At 32.9% G+C, this 22,637-nt stretch overlaps 2 protein-coding genes across 2 annotated transcripts; both read left to right on the top strand.

The window, feature by feature from the left end:
- Window positions 1–787: 787 nt before the first annotated feature.
- On the top strand, window positions 788–5,173 carry LOC116144076 (GATA transcription factor 11). Its single transcript, XM_031429532.1, has 4 exons — window positions 788–922; window positions 1,772–1,987; window positions 3,950–4,599; window positions 4,957–5,173. Exons 2-4 carry the CDS (start codon window positions 1,787–1,789, stop codon window positions 4,967–4,969), a joined length of 864 nt encoding a protein of 287 aa, XP_031285392.1. The 5' UTR covers window positions 788–922; window positions 1,772–1,786; the 3' UTR covers window positions 4,970–5,173.
- A 9,069-nt stretch (window positions 5,174–14,242) lies between these two features.
- LOC116143977 (auxin response factor 18) lies at window positions 14,243–18,583 on the top strand. The gene is made up of 5 exons (XM_031429431.1): window positions 14,243–14,273; window positions 14,416–15,607; window positions 16,849–17,753; window positions 17,918–17,983; window positions 18,282–18,583. The coding sequence occupies exons 2-5, from the start codon at window positions 14,495–14,497 to the stop codon at window positions 18,361–18,363; spliced, it is 2,166 nt and encodes a 721-aa protein (XP_031285291.1). The 5' UTR covers window positions 14,243–14,273; window positions 14,416–14,494; the 3' UTR covers window positions 18,364–18,583.
- Window positions 18,584–22,637: the final 4,054 nt, after the last annotated feature.

Below are 22,637 nucleotides of genomic sequence, written 5' to 3'. Positions count from 1 at the left end.
GTTGAACACTTTAATTAAAGAAAAAAAATAATAATAATAGTACCCGAATATCATGCACCGCCATGTAACTGTAGAATTTCCACAAAAATATATTAAATTTCTTACTAATTAGGTAATATTACAAGTCAATAGTAATCTAATAAGTTAATATCTTTATAATTATCTCTATTCAAATATATAAAATAATTCGTGGGTAAGTTAAAAATGTTGAGGAGACAAATTCTGACAACCACAGCATGTGCCACATGGAAAGTCCAACTAAATACATGGGACCCAGATGTAGAGTAATTGCAAAGACAATGAATGAATGATTTCGATCTTCACTTTGATATCATAATCGTCGGTGATCTCTCCTCTCCATTTCTTTCCATATATAACATCATACCATTATCGTAGACCCCACCTTTTTTTCTTGTCCCTCTGATTCCACATGTTAAACAAATCATACACCCTTCACTCAATTTCCCCTTAATAAGGTTTATTAATTGTTATGAGTTATGTTTCAATAATTAAAATTAAAATATTGAAGATTACAATTTTTAATTTATCCTTATTTATGATTTTTTTTTATATTTAGTTTTGAAAAAAAAAAAATCCAATGATTTTAACTTTATCCATTTCTAAATTGGCTATAAATGATTTTTCTTAACCACATTAACCCCACCACTTAATTATGTTTTCTCCAATCAAATAAATGGTATATGACAGATGTAGGCTGATGAATCAGGGGCCACACGCCAAACCCCATGTGGTCGCTCGCATTATAATACTCACACACTCTCTCTCTCTCTTTTAAAAGCAAAATCCCTAAATTCCCAAAACAAGACATACAGATTCAAAGGAATCTCACCCACAGCTTCTCAAACAAATACACACTCACTCATCTCTAAGATCCCATGCATTGCTTCATTCTTGATGATAGGTTTGTTTCTTTCCCCCTCTTCTTTTACCTTTACATTTCTTTTCTGTTGTTTTCTTTTTTTCTTTTGATTTTGATTTTTGAGGAAGATAATGAAATGTGAACCTAAGAAATCATTTCTTTCAATAATAAGTATAATGTGGTTCTAGCTTTTTTTGCTCGGCTTTACTCAGCTTCGGCTTACATTGCATGTGTCTTGTTTTTTGGTTTGTGATGTTTGTTTGGTCGCTGAGAAAAAATTGGGGAAAAATTGTGTGTAAATGTTTCCTGCCGTGAATTTAATTAATTTCTCTGCGTTTTCTCAGTGGCCAAACAGGCGATAGTTATTTATTTATTTACGGTGACTTTAGTTGAGTAATTTTTATTGGTCAAAAATAAAAATGGAAATAATTAGCTGAAAAAGACGTGGTAGCGTAGTTGTTTTTTAAAGTATCTTAGAAGAGAAAAGGAAGTAGTTGCTTTTCCTTTTAAAAATACGAAAATTCCTTTTGTTAAATCTCAAATTAGGAAAGATTAATTATAAAAGGACCCCTAGATTTTGAGAATTTGTGCTATATTTGGATTTTTAGAGTTTTAGTTGAAACAATTTTGTACTTATATAAGGGATTTTTTGTTGATGATAAAAGCGTGTATATTAATATATTTTCAGTTGGATAAGGTAAAATGCATGGTAATCCTATGGACCTAGCCTACGATATTATTTCATCTTTACTTTTTACTCTTAACTGCTTGTAAATTCATGTTATGGGTGTTCGTTTTTACTTTAATCTGTTAAGAGTTTATGTTTTTTGAACTTAGAACTAACATGTCCTTTTTGCTTGTTATTGGATTCTAATCACAATGTGTAATCAGAGAGTGAAGAATAATATGAGTGATTCCTGGTTTTTGGATGAAAATTTCAATGGCGTCCCGGATGAGTTCTTTGATGATTTTATGGAACATTTTGATTTCCCATTGGAAGACCTGGATTCTGGTGTAGATTGGAATGCAAATTTTCAGAGCCTTGAGCCACCACCCTTGAGTGTTTTGTCCGAATTATCAGCAGTGACCAAAAATAATTCTATCTCGGTGAGTTCTTGTATTCATAATATCTTGTACATAAACATATTACATATTATTCATTACAAAAATTTTGTTACCATAGAATTCTATTAGGGAGTGAAATTATGCTTGTATGATGTGCGCTAATGACATTGAAGTGGATGAACTTGACTGTTGTCATAATATGGACAGTAATATAGAAACTTAGAAATGTTATCAAAAGTTCAAGGACTGATTGATTAGAATTGGATACTATATGGAATACAAGAAATTTAAGAAAACTTGTTTGGTTGAAATGCTTTGAACTAGTTTTTGAATATAGTATTGAAAATATATATATTTTTTCTAAAGTTATTTTTCTTGTTTTCTGTAATGTTCTACATATAATAAAGTTTTTTGATATCATATAAAATGTAATTTTGGATTTTAAAATCATTAAGCATATAACCTTGAGGGTTATTTGAGTGGTTAGGCTGGTCACAAGGTCTAAGGTTAATTCCTTTGGGCCACCTACATGTTGAAAGCCATATGTTTCTTGCTTCGCAAAACTTGCAAAGTCAGCGGGGCCCTTCAAATTTGAGTTTGCTCAAGGTATGTCTGGTTTAAAAAAGAAATTGAGATCACAACTTATATTTTTTCTATTGTAGAAAAAGGGGGAAAGTGATATGAGAAGTGATTTAATTCAAAGTTTGGGGCATAATTTTGCCTAGCAATCTTATTTTTATTGGAAACTAAGTATTTGCAAAGAAAAAATATTAGAATAACATGTTTGGCTCAAAAATTGATAATGGCTGGGTTTATGAGTTTCACAGAGGTTGTAACTCCAATTGTAATAATAACTATAGTGGTTTTAAGTACTTGAAAGCATTTCCACACAGAAGTGACCGGATGATTGCATTAATTCTTCTGAATAATTTCTGGCTTGAGAGGAAAAATACTTTGAGAGGAAGAATACTTTGGAGAGAGCACTAATGTACATTGATTACTTTAGTGTCACAGAGAGGTTTGGTATTGGCATGGACCTTAATTGGAGTTACTGGAGATCTGTGCAAGGGGTTGAGATGGTGTAAAGCATGTATGATTTGCTAACAGCTGGAGTTACGCCTGTTAATTACTTTATTTTATCAGAGAGTTTGGTATGGCAGATATGATACGCTAATAAAAGAAATTACACAACAGCATATGATTTTCATACAAGTGTCAGATAGGGTGTAAAGGCTTTTTTCATGATGAGAAGAGAGATTAATTGCAGTGTACAGCTCTACAGAGATGGTTTTTTTTTTTTTTTTTTTTTTTGAGATAATGAATTAATAATTGCTTAACAATCTACAGCATTGGGTAATCTATAGGTGTTGTGGTAGAGGCTGTGTAAATCTTATCACTGCTTGATGGCATGAATTCCATCTTAAATCTAAGCATTTGTAGGTTGTATTAAATATAAGGTGTAAGCTCATGCATGAAATTCAACTTATCTGATCAATTTATAGTGTTGTTTTTAACATTATAACTTCTTATAAACCCATATTGTCTGTCTTTTTGGAGTCTAATTAATTTGGGAAGATGTGGAGAAGATTCTTAGCATGGCCTCTGCACAGGGATAGCTTACTTAAATCTAAATATACTCCCAAATGAACCCATCTGGTCTAATAGAATTTGACTTAGGTGTGCTCTCTTGAAAGCAGTTTCCAATTTGAATTATCTTGTTATATAAGTGTTCAGAGTCCGTTAATATTAATATATGATGAAATTATTGCAATTGAGGATGCAATAATATGGTATTAGTTGACTTTTATCCCACAACAATAGGAATGTTAATACAACTTTTGCTTCTATCATGGAGAGAAAACCTTGTAACTCCTGTTTTATTTTCTGTTTTCTGATTGACCAGCATAAATTTTTCATCAGTTAGTTAGTTCCATGCAAATGCTACAAGTATCTCTTACTGTCTCGTCTAACCTTTTGTGTGATTGTACCTTATTCTTTGATCAGTATAACAGAGCTCCTCAACCAAAACAGCGACCAAGCTCTGGTGATTCGTCCTCTTGTGGAAGCATTTTTCTCTGCAGCAATTCTAATGATGTCAAAGATTCAAAACTTTTCCAAACCTCCAGTCCAGTCTCTGTCCTTGAAAGCAGCAGTTCTTGCTTGGCTGAAAATCGAGCATCCATTAATCCTAAACTTGCCTTCCCAGTGTCAGTGAAGCGCACTCGAAGCAAGCGTCGGCCAATCTCAGCCTTCAAGCCACAGTTTGTGTTCCCTTTCATCTCCCCCACTTCCTCTGCTTCTGAGGAATATAATCCTTCAACTGCTTCTGACTCAGGGTCAGAATCCCACTTTGAGAAGCCTTCCAGGAAAAAACAGAAGAGGAAAAAGAACCTTACAATGCTCTCATGTTCGAGGGAGATTAAGAAATCTAATTCTCAGCAATCAGTTGCAATTAGAAAATGCACTCATTGTGAGATAACAGAGACCCCACAATGGAGGGAAGGTCCTTTGGGACCCAAGACCCTTTGTAATGCATGTGGGGTTCGATACAGGTCTGGCCGCCTACTTCCTGAGTATCGACCTGCTGCAAGTCCGACATTTGTACCATCATTGCACTCCAACTCTCACAAAAGGGTCCTGGAGATGAGAACCAGGCATAGGCAGTAGACCACCATGTACGACCTGCAAGTCTGGCCTTTTGCCCCGTCATCGAGGCAGTAAACCACTGTGGTTGTGAGGAACTGTGTATGAGCAGACACATTAATTAGAAAATTCATTTGGATAGCTTCTTGTTTAATTATTTCTAGGACAGCAAGCTGATGTTTCTGTTTACTGTTTTTTTTTATGTTATCCTAGTTGATTTGTTTTGTATATTATTGGAATAAGTAGGAAGTAGGACTAGGAACCTTTGGTGAGCACGTTTTTCATTAGGAAAAGAAGGCAATAGAATATCTGAATGAGGCAGAGAATGAAATTAGATATTGAAGTTAGTATTAGTAGTAACTTTNCAGGCATAGGCAGTAGACCACCATGTACGACCTGCAAGTCTGGCCTTTTGCCCCGTCATCGAGGCAGTAAACCACTGTGGTTGTGAGGAACTGTGTATGAGCAGACACATTAATTAGAAAATTCATTTGGATAGCTTCTTGTTTAATTATTTCTAGGACAGCAAGCTGATGTTTCTGTTTACTGTTTTTTTTTATGTTATCCTAGTTGATTTGTTTTGTATATTATTGGAATAAGTAGGAAGTAGGACTAGGAACCTTTGGTGAGCACGTTTTTCATTAGGAAAAGAAGGCAATAGAATATCTGAATGAGGCAGAGAATGAAATTAGATATTGAAGTTAGTATTAGTAGTAACTTTTTAAACTTAAAGCTCTCTTGTGGTGTTTGATGTGCTTGTCCGGTTAGTTATGGTGGACTGCATTTTGAGCAACGACATCAGAATCATCAGGTCTTTTAAAAATATACATTTATTTGTTTATTTTTTAAAAATATACATTTATTTGTTTATTTTTTATTCTTGCATGCAATACTTTTCTTGGTTTTTTCTTCATATAAATTTATTATGTCGTGTTTTTTTTTTTTTTTTTTTTTTTTTGGGTGAAAGTCACGGGTCTCTCCATGTCCAAAGGTATGAGACTAATTGATCAAGGCTCGGGTAAGTACCCTTGGCCAGAAGGTATTTCCAGTGCGGTTCGAACTCCTGCAATGGCTCAGGTAAGTATCCTTGGCCATAAATTGCTTCCAATATGGGTCGAATCTCTAACATTGTAGGGAAAGTTCGTCCTGTCTTAGAGTCTAGCTATTGGCTTGGCCACAATTCATGGTTTAAATTTATTATGTTATTTTGTTCCCACGCTAATGCTGTTAGTTTTGCTTCCAACTTTTAGTGGACTCCACAAAAACAATTATGGGAGAACTATGGGGTGGGTTTAATCCAGTTCTAGCCCATCGTAAAATCAAGTTCGAACCTACTGGGCTCTGTCCAATAATTCGTAGGCCCACATAATCCTCAATTACATGTGTAGTATGTACATTTTGTATGTATGTATAGCATTATCCATTAAATACGTGCCAAAATTAAGTTACTGAATGGTCACAAAACTAAAGCTCTTGTTTTTGGTGCCAGTTGATTGCACGACTTTAACTGGTTTTTAGTTTTTACACACCTAACTCAATTTTTTCACAGATTTAAATAAAACTCTCATTAATATGTTGCAATTATTTTCTGTTGGCACATGATTCTGGATTTTGTACTATACCAAAACCATGTGCTAGACATCTCATGCGATGCGCCCATACCAAACTTCTGCCCAATACCATCCCATAAAATCCTTCCATTTTTGTTCATTATTTAAATTTGACATTCAATTTTGAACACAAATTAAATTGGAGTAGTGTAGATTTGGAAATTGTGACAGAAAAAACAATGATATTTATGTGAGTTGGATATAATATTTTAGGGTTTGAAAATGTAGTTAATTTTGTATGTGATTAGTTTTATTAGTATTCTTTCTTTAACATTATTAAACCCGATTATCTGATACTTAAACATTAATTCATAGTGTAAGAGGGTAAACTAATCGTAAGTTCAGCATAAAACTTTCATGGACACACATATGATTTAATCTCATAAAATTTCTCTTACAACCCTAACATGATAACTCGTAATTAATCCTTATTAGATCAGTTATTAACTAAACTTTCATTTGCAAGGTGTCTCGTTTCTCCTTGTAAAAAGAGTAATAAAGCAAAGAGTCAGATAATTCGATCTCACCCCTACACGTGGCAATCCAAAATTCTTCAAAAAAACAGAAACTAGTTTAGTTATGTCATGCTATGTTTAGTTTCACGCACTGTACCTGAGGAGTGAGGACATAACGACAGAGATTCCTGGGCTGTCTCAGTATTAAAGGTCCCACTCTCGCCCTGTAACGTCCCATCATCACCATCATCAAAGGTCCACATCTTTAATCATCAACCCTTTTAAACTATAATATCATTCCATTCAGATCCTGCCACCTGGATTCTCATGCCATGCCAGGTCACCCACGACTCAACTTGCACATCCACATGACATTTTTATAGCTGTCATTATATTTTTTTCAAAATATGTACACTTGCTTCCCCTTTTTATTATTTTACCAATTTAGTAATATATAAACACACATTTTTATTTAAAAAAATTATATTAAATTTCCTAAATAACGTGATACTAATTTTCAAATTAATTATATTATTTAAAATATGAAAATCTAGATATATAATTCTCACTAGGTATTAAAATTTTCCAAAATTTAATTTTAAAAAATGAGTTTCTGAATTTCTCCATTAAGCTAGTAATATTTCTATTAAAACACAACACAAGCTTAAGTATATGAATATTAAATTAGTTTTTGTTCTTGTTTTAATTTTCTATGAAAAAAATAATTTTGAAAATGTGAATTTACGCAAAAGGGGTTGGTGTTTAACAGAAGAAGAAACTGTTTTGTCGTAGGAGGTGTCAGGTGGGTTGTCTTTTATTTTTTTTGTAAAGAGAAATTGTTGGGGACCTAATAACGGTTGGCTTTCAATTAGTCGCCCATGTTTTGGAGAGACATAACAGCTATTAATCTAACCACTTCCTTTATAATTCATATTAATTTGATAAAATTTTAAACATCTCCTGCATATCAAAACAAAGTTTATCAGAAATCTTTTTTAATTTAAAATATTTTATTAAGTGGGTATGACATTTTTCAAATATTCATTAAATACTTTTATAAGTTTAAAACTTTTGAATGTATTATTTAAGAGATCTTGAGTTCGATTTATCTCGACTGTTAATAGAGATAATCACGGAAAGCTTATTTGATCATTAACTTCAAAACACCAAAAGATAAGTTAAAGTACATATAAACATCTCTAGAATTCTATGCCACGTATGCTTGAAATATTGACAAAATGGAAGTCCTAAAGTCTAAAAATCTTAGTTAAAATTGGAAAACCATTATCCACATGTAAGTTAAGAGTCAAATTCAAAGGGCCACTTAATGCTAAACACAACCAAAACGAAAACTTTTACTTTGGGAAATGAAACCCACATATATGTAATCCATAACACTATAATTATATAGTTTAGGCACAAGATAAAAGACTATCTCTATTTATGGGTAGCTAAACATTAATTGGTTTAATGTAGTTTGTCCTTATCAACGTTGGTTGTTCACCAACTTTTCTTATTAATTTCTATTTCCACATCCTAGTATTGTAGGGCATATCTTCAATTTAATTTCTTCTTGCTAGAGGATTTAATTTGTTTAATCACTTTATTGGTGTACGTTGGTATTGATGTTGTTTCTTCACCAAATTTTAGTTTCCCATGCTACTTTTAATCCCATGGTAAGTATGGATTTTTCCAACAAGATTGAATCATAGTTGATAATTTTGTGTCTATTAGATGTTAGTTATCTCTAGTTTAGAGCAACCATTGCGATAGATGAAAGTAAACTAACGAGTTCAAATGTTAATGAACCCTATAAAAGAGTAACATTGTAAGAAAAATGTGTTTTTCTAGTGAGTTTTCTACTACGAAAACGTCTAACATTAGAACAAACTATATCTCTCGACACAATCAGCCATAAGATGTATGTTGAAAGGAACTAATATAATAACTTAAGAAGAGCTTACATTTTAAGGATTTCTGAAATTGGAATGGAATATGAATTAATGTTGAAATGAAATAAATACTTGGGCTACAATCATTGCCTTTAATGTTCCAAATGAAAAATACAAATTAAAACTTCAAAGGATTGGTCTGATGGTCAAATAGGTTTACTCTATTCCTTTAGTTTTTTTGTTCAAATCTTGGGGTTACCTATCACAATAATATTGTAGTTTACCTGATTCTTTGGGCTTATAAGGTGTTTAATGGACCTCGGGAATTAGTTGAGACATGCACAAACTGGATTGGACGCGCTGGTTACCAAAAATAATAATAATAATACAAATTAAGAAAGGGTCATACCATGTTATCAATCCAGAACAGGGGCGGATCTAGCACCTTTGAGGGTAGGCTTCAAGTTTAAAAAAAATAAAAAATTATTAATATATAGACCCACAAAAATTGCTATTAATATATATACCCAAACCCACCCTTGGATTTAAAAAAAATGAGAATTATTATACATATATCTAAGCCCACAAAAAACTTACTATTAATATATATATTTCAAGCTCACATCATATTAAAGTTTAAAACTCTCTTCACTCTTCTTCTCTACGACTCTACCTGCTTTTTATGATTTTATCCCTAAAATTCTTTACTCTCTCATTCTCTTCCCCATGCTATTTCATCTTAAAACTTTTGAAGACTGAAATTGTTGAAGTTTTTACTACTCAAGGTGTCACAATTATCTCTATTTTCTATTTTATCAGTTTTAGGTATGTGTATTGCTCATTTCAATTTAGTTTATTTTAGGGTTAAATCATGTTTTTTTTTTTTTTTTTTTTTGGGAAGGTTTTTTATTATAATTTGAGGGGAAAAGACATGGATCTTGTGAGTTAATTTTGTGTTTTATGTCTAAGAATGAACTTGCTTTCCCAAATTAAAACCTTAATTATATTTCAATTAAATGACGTTATTTTTCACCCTTCACCCACCACTTTCCTACATTTCAAACGTTACCGTTTTACTACTCAAAATAATTAAAGAAATTTGAGTTACTATCTATGTTATATCAAGGAAATTCTTTTTTTTTTTTTATTATTAGATTTAAGTTTTGGTTGACTTTAGCTTAGGTTAAGGGGGTGTTTGTCTGAGCTTATAAAAATTAGCTTATAAGCAACAAATGTTTATAAGCTAATATAAGCATTTGAAATTTTAAATAATTACGTGTTTGGTTAAAGTACTTATAAGTGATTGATAAGTAGTTGACATGTTTGGTAAAATATGGCTTATAAATACATTTTATTATAAAATAACTAAAAGGGTACTACATTAAACAAGGGTATATTATGAAATTTTAAAATTAAACAAGGATAATGTGGTAATATACTTTGTCAAACTATCTTATAAGCAGAGTGCTTATAAGCTAAAAAAAAAAAGTACCTCTCCCGTAACTTAGGGGGTGTTTGTCTAAGCTTATAAGCTGGCAAACTAGCTTATAAGCTCTAAAATTAAGCTGACGTGTTTGTTTATAACTTTTTTGAGCTTATAAGCCAAAAAAAATAAGTTGGGGGGAGGTACTTTTTTTTTTTTTTGGCTTATAAGCACTCTGATTATAAGCTAGTTTGACTAAGTATATTACCACATTATCCTTATTTAATTTTAAAATTTCATAGTATACTCTTATTTAATATAGTACATTTTTTAGTCATTTTGTAATAAAATGTATTTATAAGTCATATTTTCCCAAACACATTAATTACTTATCAGTCACTTATAAGTACTTTAACCAAACACGTAATTGCTTAAAATTTTAAATGCTTATAAGCTAAAATTAGCTTATAAGCATTTGTCGCTTATAAGCTAATTTTCATAAGCTCAGACAAATACCCCCTAAGTCTGGTTAAAGTTATGAAAATTTATATTATAATCTTTAAAAGCCAAAAATTAAAAAATTAAAAAAATTAAAAGAAAGTTTTGCTCAAGGTTTACTTAACACATTTACTCAAAATTTTGCTTCTCATGGATTTATTCAAATAGGAAAATATTGCATTATTGCATTCTTTTTTTTCAGGTTCTTGATATTGTATTATTTTCTTTGTTTAAGGCTTATGATTTTTTCAAGTTTTTATTAGTTGTTTAGCAAATAATGATAAAGCCGTGGAGGCCCTCTCTGGATAAAAATCCTGAATCCGCCACTGATCCAGACTGATCCCAAATTGTAAATACTACGCATTATTTAAAATTTTAATTATGAGCCTGAATTTTTTGAAATTCAAAAGAAACCACAATAATATTAAAGTCTTTAACAAATAATAAATAATATTAAAGTCTTTAATAGAAGAATATATAACATGTAAGATTTGTAGCCTGTCTTTGTCTCACCCGAAACCCTTTCTTGCTTATTCACGACTCTGCAAGAACAAAATAAGATACCCTTTATCTTCTGCCTTTTGGCATTACCTTAATTCTAATTAATGTTATCAATCAAATATCCAATTAATATTTTATTTTCAGAGTGTGTTTAATTCTTCCCAAGACAAGTGTGCTTGTTTTATTATTTTAAGTAATGTTTTTGAAATATTATTATTAAGTTGAGTTGAATTATCATTACGAGGTAAGATTTAAAAATTAACAAAAAAACTAATAGGCTTGTTAATTTAGTTAAACACCCATAATAATAAAGAGCTTATAAATTGATAAAAACACTTTCACCTACCCACAGTTGCTAGATTCCAACCACCACTATCGGAATTTGGTGTCATTGTGCACGATTGACCAGATCTGACAGGTCGTGTGCCGCTATGGCCCTTCTTGGCCAGATCCACCACGGATCTAGTCGAAAAAAACCAAATCTATAGTCGGATCTGGCTGTTGATGGTTAGTTTTGGTTGTTGTTGACGGTCAACAACGGTCATATATTAGTTGTCATTGACGACCAGATGTGGCCAAAGATCTAACCGTCAACGCCCAGATCTTTGACCGTGGATCTGGCTGAAAACAGTCAGATCGGCTCACTACCGGCCAGATCTAACCTGTAGTGCGCTATTACACCAGATTCTGACAGCTTCTGGTAATGGTTGTCAGAATCTAACAAATGTGGGTAGGTGGAGGTGTTTTTGTTAATTTATAAAACTTTTTTGTTGGGGGTGTTTAGTTAAATTAACAAACCTATGGGGGTTTAAATGTTGAATATTATAGGATATGATTTTGAGAATAGAGAAAAAACATGTATTTTTTTCGAATAATATTACACATACATCATTCTCATACAATATTATGTGGCAATATATGATTGGGTAAAAGTTTAATTTTAACTTTAAATTAATCAATCATATTTTGTTATATAATATTGTATGAAAATAATGTATATATAGTATTATTATTATTTTTTCATAATATGAATAGAGTATTTTGAAAAAAAGAAGGAGACAAACCATTTGTATTGTATGTCTATTTGAATAAATAAAATATGGAAAATCTTATAAAAAAAAAAAAAAAATACATGATGGCATTTTTGTATAAAAATTGAAAGAGTCCATTTACAAAACGACTGGTGAAATAAAAGGCAATCGCTTTATGTCATCGCTAAGTACCATCAATCAATTCCTCGTCGCCCTGACCAGAAACCTCGCCGACTGCACACTCATCAAAAATTGCTCAACCTTCTTTCACGCGCCTCCATGTCCACTTCCTTTGGTATTTGAAGAGTTACGATAAAAATTCTTTTAATTAATTGAATTGAATTTATGTAGAATTATGCCGTCCTATCTCCCGTATAGAATGAAAGAAAGAAAGAGGAAATGCATATAAAGATGAACGTAAATATAATGAAAAAAACAAAAAAAGTGATCATAATCAGTGTCGCCTGCCCACATCTTAATTCATCAAATTACAAATTTTTAATACAAAAATGTTGACAAAACTTTTTAAGTCTTTTTATTTTACATTACAACTTGGAGGTTTTTTTTGGACACCCCATAGGTTTCAAAATGAAATCCTTACACTCTTGTAGTTTCAGAATGGAACACTTACACCCTTATAGTTGACAAACATTTTTTGAAAAAGTTAATTGGACACAATAATTGATATATCATTATTTTGTCTTTTCTCTTATAATAAAAAGAAACTAATATCAACATTTGTCACATGATTAAAATATTAAATAATTTAAAATTATTAATTTTAACCGCAAGGGATTGGTGTCAAGGAAATTTGCTCATTTCCTTGAGTTTTTTTGTTCAAACTTTAAGATCATCTATCATAATAATATTGTCGTTTATCTGATCATTTGGGTTTGTAAAGTTTTCAATAGACCATGAAGATTAATTGACGTATGCGCAAGCTTGCCTGGATAATAATAAAATTGTCGTTTATCTGATCTTTTAGGCTTGTAAAGTGTTCGATAAATTATGAAGATTAATTGACATGTGCACAAGCTTGTCTGGATACTCTGTTTATCAAAAACAAAAAATTATTAATTTTAATAATTCGATAAGACAGTAGAAAAATTAAAAACCTTTTTTTTGTATTGTCTATTTTACTTTTACAATAATTATTTTTCACAAACATTATTTAATTATAAGGGTGTAAATGTCACATACTAAAACTATGACAATGTAAATTGTCATTCCAAAATATTGTGAGTCTCCTTATTTCTTTCACTAAATCTTTCGATGTTTACTAAAAACCTCTTCCAAGTTGGATATAATAAAAAGGATTTTTTCAGAGGGTGATTCACAGTCACACTGCACCTTACTTAGCACGCGCCTGCAAGAAATAGCAATAAAAAAAGTACACTTTGTCAGTTCTAGTCCAATGGGCTACAATTTAACCCTGGTTAGTCTATACAAATTTGGATTTGTTAACCATGGTTAGTTTGTCTGGTTATTGTGACTGCTTCGATTTCGGAGCAGTACAAACACAAAATCAGTAAACAGTAAGTGAGTTAATAGCCCAATCCCAGTATCTCTGTTACTTTATTTATTTACTGTGGCATTTTATCGAGCAAGTTGTGTGTATAAAAACTCGCGAGATTTAACTTTGTTTTTACTTTAAAATCTCGATATGAAATTAATATATTTTATTTGTTTTTTTTTTTCTTTCTTATAAATTCTCTGGTTAAATAAATTAATAACAGTTTTTTGTTTGTTTTAAGATTTCTGTGTTTGTTTCGTTTGGGTTAGGAGAGAGAAAGTTAACAGTTTGAGATCTGAAGAAAGGAAAAAGATATTAAAATGAAAACAAAAACAAAAGGGTAACAGATAGAGCGAGATTGGGGTTTTGTTTTGTTTGGTTTTGGGATTTAGTAGATGGCAAAGTAAAGCAAATGGTAAGAGAATCAAAGGGATTTAAAAGTGTCTGAGAACAGAGGATTCGGTGGTCATTGCCGTACCAGATAACAGCTGCTACCATCTGATTCTGATCGCCGATTACTTAAAGTCTCTTGTCCGTGCATGAGAAAGTTAAAGCAGAGCAACTCTGGTTCAAAGTCTGCAAATTTGGAAGGAAAAAGGATTTTTTTTTTTTTTCCCTCATATGAAGAGATGTTATGTGTTTAGAGCAAATGTGAAAAAAGGGTTCTCTTTTAAGTGATAAAGTTGCTAACTTGAAAGAGAGGGGTAGAGTAAAGTGTTGAATTTGAAGGGTTTTTTGTTTTTCTGGTGACTACTGACAGAGGTAAGAAATTAGAGATTGATTTTGCGTTTCATGTATAATTTAATGAACTTGTTTACTTAACCTTCTCAGTCTCAGCTATTTATTCTTTGCTTTGTTAAATTTGATTCTTATTGTCTTTCTCTCTCCCCTAAATAACTCACAGGATTGTAGAAAGAAAATCAAATCTTGAAGCTTTAAGCGTTTGTATTTCAGAACTCAAAATACCAAAAGAGGCCCCCCAAATGAAGGAGGTTGAGAAGAGCATTGATCCACAACTATGGCACGCATGTGCAGGATCCATGGTGCAAATCCCTCCATTGAACAGCATGGTGTTTTACTTTCCTCAAGGCCACGCTGAGCACGCTTTTGGGCCTGTGAATTTCCCTTCCTCAACTACACCAATCCTACCTCTTATTCTTTGCCGTGTCGCTTCACTCAAGTTTCTTGCTGATTCTGAAACTGATGAAGTGTACGCCAAGATAAGACTAGTTCCATTACCAGGTAGTGAGCTTGATTTTGAAGACAATAGTTTAAGTCTGAACTCTGTTGGGTCCGACACTGAGTCAGAAAAGCCAGCATCTTTTGCTAAAACCTTGACACAATCTGATGCTAATAATGGGGGTGGATTTTCTGTGCCAAGATATTGTGCTGAGACTATATTTCCAAGGTTGGATTACAGTGCAGATCCTCCAGTCCAGACTGTGGTGGCTAAAGATGTGCATGGAGAGACTTGGAAGTTTCGGCATATTTATAGAGGGACACCAAGAAGGCATTTGTTGACTACTGGGTGGAGCACGTTTGTTAACCAGAAGAAACTTGTTGCTGGGGATTCTATTGTCTTCTTGAGAGCTCAAAATGGTGATCTCTGTGTAGGGATAAGGAGAGCAAAGAAAGGAATTGGGAGTGGAAATGACTCTCCATCTTCCGGGTGGAGCTCAAATCATGGAAGCTGTGTTGGCATTAATCCTTATGGAGGATTTTCATGCTTCTTGAGAGAGGAAGAGAACAAGATGTTGAGAAACGGGAATATGAGTTTGAATTCTTCTGCGAGTGGAAATCTGAGGGGCCATGGTGGAAGAGTAAGGCCTGAGACTGTTTCAGAGGCAGTGGCACTTGCGATGGGTGGGAAGCCATTTGAGGTTGTTTATTATCCCCGGGGAAGCACGCCAGAGTTCTGTGTTAAGGCCTCTTCAGTAAGGGCAGCAATGAGGGTTCATTGGCACTGTGGAATGAGGTTCAAGATGGCTTTTGAAACAGAGGATTCTTCTAGGATAAGTTGGTTTATGGGAACTATATCCTCTGTTCAGGTCTCTGATCCCATCCGCTGGCCTAACTCACCATGGCGACTCCTCCAGGTACAAGTTCTATGATTTGATAATTTTTTCTTGGTAAAGGTGTTTGATTGTTAATATTTTAAAGTTGGCTTCTCATTTTTGTTGATTATCGTTTTGTGGATATTGTTTGCTTCACATTAAGCTTGTAAAATGTTTTAATGTTCTTGTAGCCAGAAGTGCATTTCAGCTTCCCAGCCTGATTTGCAAAATTAATGATCCTTAAAAGTGTCAGTTTATCAATATTCTCTTAAGTCTATATATATACATCAGTATATTGGACTTTGGTTGCCTTAATTGCTTCAAATTTTTAATTTTCTGAACTTAATTTTGTATACACTTAAACACTTCCTTAATATGATATGGCTGTAACATTTACGGGAAGACTAGTTGTAGAACAGTTTTCTGGAATGACTTTTGTGGATTCTGTAGTTGTTGTTGTTCTTGTGGACCATGTCAATATTACAGAGCTATATTATTTCAATCTTAGAATATATTTTACTTTGATTGAAATTGCTGAATATTCCACATTGTTAGATCTGTCTGGTGTACCTTCTCATTTTAGTTGAGGGAAGATCATCCTCATCTTGACTGACAAGAACCACATGCATGGCATCTCTACCTTGAGTTTTGTTGGGGTATCTTTGTTCTAAATAAATGGCTTTATTTGGCGACTGAATGGACATTTAATACACTTAACTACACCTGACAGAAAAGTTCAATTCATCCTGTGATTATAAATAAATTCCACATATAATTAGATATTTTTTGGCGCATTTAATACATGTACAAATTACGCCATCTAGTGTATACGTTATAAGAGTTATATTGTCTATTTATTAAGCATTGTCAAATAAATTCATTTATAATTTATGTATATCCACGAATTAAGATGCTTGGGCAAATTACAAATGTATATGCTTCTATTATGATGCTTGTCTGAGTTAAATTGTTATTTGGAGTTTTCAGTTTCTAGATGCCTTTTTTCTTTGTAATTGGGATTCTGTTTTGGTCCAGTTCTTTTTCAGATTATGTCTTAAATGTTGAATAACTACTTGACCTAATGGCTTATTAAGAACGTTATTTATTTTGCATTATATCTACTCACTCTATGCACATGTAAGGTTCAATTATGCAATGTCATAACTTCTAGCGGATACTTGTTGAATGAAAAAATCACTTGTTTTTGAACATTAAATAATTTGAGTTTTTTTAATCTCTACTTGTATCATCCCTTCTTACATCTTATTTATACCAATTTCCAGGTGACATGGGATGAGCCAGATTTGCTACAAAATGTGAAACGTGTTAGCCCATGGTTAGTTGAACTGGTTTCAAACATGCCAGTCGTCCACCTGTCACCCTTTTCACCTCCAAGAAAGAAGTTGCGGCTCCCGCAACACTTGGACTTTCCCCTTGACGGCCAATTTTCAGTGCCGTCATTTACAGGCAACCCCCTTGGGCCCAGCAGCCCCTTGTGTTGTCTACCTGACAACACTCCTGCAGGCATACAGGGAGCCAGGCATGCTCATTTTGGAATATCTTTATCAGAATTCCATCTTAACAGCAAACTGCAGTCAGGGCTGTTTTCATCCAGCTTACAGCGGTTTAATCCACATTCCAGAATTTCTGATGGCATCATGACAAACCACACACACAATAATGAGAATTTGTCTTGTTTGCTAACAATGGGAAATTCCAGTCAGAATTTGGAGAAATCTGATAACGTGAAAAAGCACCAGTTTTTACTCTTTGGTCAACCAATACTCACGGAGCAGCAGATCTCTCACAGCTGTTCCAGTGATGCAGTTTCACAAGTTCTTGGCAAAAGTTCATCAGATGGCAATTCGGGCAGAGTGAAAGCATCATCTGATGGTTCAGGATCCACACGTGAGCTGCAAATTTCACCAGAGAAGTCATCAAGTTCTGAAATATTTTGGAACCGGGGTTTCCGAGTGACTGAACCTGACCTTGATACTGGTCACTGCAAGGTATTCATGGAATCAGAGGATGTGGGACGAACTCTTGATCTCTCAGTTCTTGGTTCTTACGAAGAGCTGTACAGGAGGCTAGCCAACATGTTCGGGATAGAAAGATCAGAGATTTTGAGCCATGTTCTCTATCAAGATGCAACTGGAGCTGTTAAACAAACTGGAGATGAACCATTCAGGTATTATTTGTGGAAATCTGTTTCACAAGTATTTATAAACTTTTGCATATTTTTTAGTTTTGGCTCTGTGAAAACTACATGGCTATTTCAATTTGCAATCGTAGATGTTGTTAATGACCTTGGTTGTTATGTTTATTTGATCTTCCACCTTGATGACATTGCAGTGATTTTATGAAAACGGCCAAAAGATTAACAATTCTGATGGGTTCAGGCAGTGACAATGTTGGAAGGTAAAGAGAAACCTAAACTTGATTTCTTCTTTTACCTCTTTATGCTATCAGCTTAGTTATTGTCAAACCTAAGACCAAACCTCATTCTGCTCACTGCTTTACACAAACTAAGGAATGGATGGAAAATGATTTTGGACATTTTGCGTAAATCTTTCACAATGCACATGAAAGTATTCAGATCTCTTCAACTTATTTTTGAACAGTCAGAATCTGCTATTCAGTTCAGAAGTTTGTTCATATCATTAGATAGGTTTAGTATACTGTTTTCACTAATGTAAGTTATTAATCTGTTTTGCAGGACATGGATCACAGGTATGCGGAATACTGAGAATGGACTCAATGCTCCCAACAAGACAGGTCCCCTGAGCATATTCGCATAGTTACTGCAGAATTTATGCTAGATGTTCAAAGAACAAATGGATGTTTAGAATTTGTTACTAGTTTGTTAGCCTAATATGTTTAGTTGAGACGGGATTTTAATCTGCATTTGTTATGGTGACCGCTGAATATTTTTCGTTTGTTGCTGAATGTGTTTACAGTTTGACTGGATATTGGTGCATAATATTATGCAACATTATATATGTTTTATGTTTCTGCAAACTACATACACTCTTTTACGACAATTTTTCTGATACACAAATCAATACTTTCACAAGTGTGAAGTTGAGGCAGGAGACATCCAGGGATTTGATCTGATTCCAGCATATGCATGCTGTCAAGGTTGACAAAGATTCCAGCATAAACAATGGACAACTAATTGAACTTATTCAATAGATTAGGTATAATTGATGGTTTAATTTCCCCTTGATGCATAATGAAGTTGAATAATATACTGTTTGGTGGGGTTTATTCATTCATTAATGGAAAGCAGATTTTGGCTTCTCCTTATTGACCTTAGCTCTTGGAATTCATGTGAATTGACCCTTTTGTTAGTGTAACAACTGAATGGCCTCACCATATTTATGATTAAAAGTAGGTGATGTTCTTAAATGGGGTCTTGTCATGAAACAAGAACACAGAATTTAATAATATAATAATAATCAAACAAAAACTCAAAATGGGAAAGATGAAATGGACATTGCCCACATTCATATAGACAGACAGTCAAAAATCAAAAGCTGCAAAATTTTACTTTGGGATCATGTGATTCAGTGATTAATTGGGATCTGAAAATCCGGAAAACATGAAGAGTTTCGACTGATGAAGCAGCAGTTTGACGGCCAAGCTGGGTCTGGTCTGCCTTTTTAAATTTTAAGACAACAAGACAAGACCCTGTTTGCAATCCCAAATAAATATGTCAGCATTTTCAATTCAGTTGTTAATTAATTACGATTAAAATTTAATTAAATTTGACATAAGCACAGTCATTCACACGTGAGAGAAGGTCCCACTGCCAACAAGAAGGAAGTTGGAGTTATGAAGTCAAGGCCCCCAATATCACGTGCAGTCCCATTTGTGTCGCCGTTTGGGTGGTCGGGCTTTTTGGTCCCTTTTTGGGCTTGGAATTGACTCCACTCTCTCGCCCACTTGTTTCCCCACTTCAACCAATTTTCCTTTTATTTATTTATTTAAAATTGAAGACACAATTTTATATTTTATATTTAATAAAAATCCTATTTTTTGAACAAACCCATTTTCATTATAATTTTTTTTTTTTTTTGTAATTAGGGCATCCGGACCAGTTTGTACGCAACTCAACTAATCTCCAAGATCAATTGAACACCCTACAAACCCAAATGATCAAGTCAGCCAAATGTTATTGTGGTAGATGGATTGAAGGTTTGAACTAAAAAACTTTAAGGAAGAAAACGAACCTCCTTGACCGTTTGGTCTACCCCTTAAAGACTTTTCATTATAATGCTAATTTGTCAATGTTTTGATTATTTGATAAAAGCTAATGAATCCATTGGAATCTTATTGAAATTACAATTGAAGAGACAAAATATATATATTTATGTTAGTGGATCCATTGAAGTCAAATGGTCAATGATTTTGGTTTGAAGTTAGGGCCAAAAACTTTTAAATGTGTTTGTGGGGAAATTATTAGGAGGGCTCCATCTTTCAATGTATCATTCCAATTCCTTTCAATGGTTTCAGTTCCAACCCTTAATTTGTGGGAACTGGTTTTCTCTCTATATTGGGATAACCATTTTTATCTTCATTTTTTTTTTTTTTTTTAGTTTATTCTTATCCATTGTGACTGGATAAAATATTATTAAATTTTGAAGGTGAAAAAATGTGGTCAAAATAGGTGATTTTGATGGGTGTTTGAAATTATTGAGAAGTTTGATAGTATTAAGAAAAGATTGTCCAAACCAAGGGCCGAAGGAAAAGAAAAAATGACCATAGAGCGTTGAATCCAAAACAAAGAGGGTATTAATGATGTTTTAAATGTTAACAACAGTTGGCCCACACTAGACATAACAAGATCCGAGAACCCAGTCCACACGAATGTTATGGTAATTAATAAAAATCACTTCAATATTGTTCAGATTACGAAATTCTAATCCAATCACTGATTTTTTTAATTAAAAATAATAATAAACAAATTAATCATTTTATAAAAAGGTTTGGCTTGGAAAAAAGGTTTCTTTATCCAATTTAAAACAAATTCGTTGTAAATAAGCAATAAATTTGGACGAAGGTGTCGCTGAATTTAAAATGTGAATGTTATTAAATTTTATAATTTTAAAATAATAAATTGACAGCTTATTTCAGCTAAAAGTCTTCAGCACAAAAGACAGAGATTTCGTGACGTGGCAAGAATCCCCGTTCGTGCGGTGGATCCCACTGTTCTTTTCCTGTTAGGTTGACATTGCCTATTACGTGTAAGCGTCAAAGGCACCAACTAATGCGTTACGTGTACGGTTAGATTCGCTTTCATAGTTGGTTGTATGGTCCAGATTTTTCCCAGGTTCACTTTTTACCCAATGTACATTAAGGACAGTCGGCAAGAAAAAGAGAAATTGTTTCACTATGGTCCACATCAATGTACAGGAACCAACTTAGTTCTCGTGAGGTGAGAACTTGAACGCTTGATATATCGTTTAATGGCCAACGGTAAATGCACGAGAAGAGAAATTTGTTTAATTTGAAGATAAATTATCTTGGTGTTGTCCACTACTGATAATCGGTTTTAGGTACCCTGTATTTTTATAAAGAATCAGAGTTAAAATTAAAATCGATCGGTTCCTAAGATTTGGAATTGAAATCAAAATCAACTGGTCCAGTTTTTAGAAACCTGAAACATAATTTTGGTTCTAGGTACTTAGGTTAATTTTCCTACCTCCTAGTTTAAAAAAAAATGATAAATACACCCCCAAAAAATTACAAATACACTCTTAACAGTTTACAAAAATTACAAGTCAGTCTTGATTCCTACCCAGATACCCATACTTCGATTCTGATTCTAGTTCTGATTCTCGGTTTCCGGTTTAATGTTGGAACCGAAATCAAACCCAAGAATTCTTGGTTCCAATTTTTCAGAACTGAAACCAGACCCTAATGGGACTGATTATGATTCCTATTTAGAATCGATAGGCGAGTATCCTCCGATTCTGGTTCTACCCTTTATTCATGCTCACCCGTAAATGTTCACTCTCAATCCCTCATTTTTATGTAAGTAATTATATTTATAATAACTTATATTAGCTCATTGTTTACAAATCAATATTAAGTAAAGTTTTTGATTAATTTGTTTATTCTTATCTAAATCTGGGAGTGATGCATGAATAATAATAATCTTAAATAAAGTATACGTATCTAATACCAATTAATTTCTTTTGAAAAACAGAAGATTATTAGGTTATCTTTTCAAAATTATTGTTGGGATGATGACATGATTGTCAACCGACAACAGTACTCTACATGAGACGTATGCTTAATAGTAAAGAGGAAAATAAGAAAGATATGTCATTTTTATTCTACTTAATGTTTGATTGACTCCAGAAACGGCATCTAATATGGCATTATGCGGTTGAAAATTTAGAATCATTTTGAAACCAACTTTCAATATTCAAACAGCGACCAAATATCTTCTCCACAATTTGCCAACATTCAAGTTTTAAACTCCCATTTCAACAATATGCTTCCCGAATTGTCCATGGATTAAAATGTTGGCTGGTAAGTTTAAATATGCAATTGAAACTATTAAAATTGTCAGAGAAGTTTTGATATCATGTTAGAATTAAGGAGACAATTGAAAAAAACTGAAAGTATGTCCAAGAGATAAATATGTTCAAGAGATATATTTGAGAATGAAGAATTATACTCAATTGAATTGAATTAAATGTATTAAATTGTTGTGAATTGCAATTGAATAAATAGCTTATTTATACAAAAGTGTAATAATTATGTAAAAATAAAAAAATATCACAATAATAATGTAATTTCTGCAAGAAAGAAAAGAAAATAATATCTAAAATACAATAAGAATGAGAATAATGTCACATATTCTTATTTTATATTCGCATGTCAACAGAAACAGTCGTGTTAATTCAAAAAATTATATAAAATCATCATTAATGGGCAAACAGTTCAGATGGCATGACCTAACAACCTCTAGATATACATTAGATAGAGTAGTTGGAGAGAAAGATTTCGCCATTATTGCTAAAAGTTGAATGCATGAAGAAGCAAATAATAAAAGGATAAA

This window comes from Pistacia vera, unplaced genomic scaffold, assembly GCF_008641045.1.
Source record: "Pistacia vera cultivar Batoury unplaced genomic scaffold, PisVer_v2 Contig1133, whole genome shotgun sequence".
NCBI classification, from domain to species: Eukaryota; Viridiplantae; Streptophyta; class Magnoliopsida; order Sapindales; family Anacardiaceae; genus Pistacia; species Pistacia vera.
The sequence above is the reverse complement of the archived record's forward strand: the minus strand, read 5'-3'. Positions and strand labels throughout refer to the sequence as shown.

Coding starts and splice junctions, on each gene's coding strand:
- LOC116144076 (XM_031429532.1), top strand. CDS start 1,787: ATGAGTGATTCCTGGTTTTTGGATGAAAATTTCAATGGCGTCCCGGAT. Junction 1,988..3,949: donor CCAAAAATAATTCTATCTCG/GTGAGTTCTTGT, acceptor TTCTTTGATCAG/TATAACAGAGCTCCTCAACC.
- LOC116143977 (XM_031429431.1), top strand. CDS start 14,495: ATGAAGGAGGTTGAGAAGAGCATTGATCCACAACTATGGCACGCATGT. Junction 17,754..17,917: donor ACTGGAGATGAACCATTCAG/GTATTATTTGTG, acceptor ATGACATTGCAG/TGATTTTATGAAAACGGCCA. Junction 17,984..18,281: donor GGCAGTGACAATGTTGGAAG/GTAAAGAGAAAC, acceptor TCTGTTTTGCAG/GACATGGATCACAGGTATGC.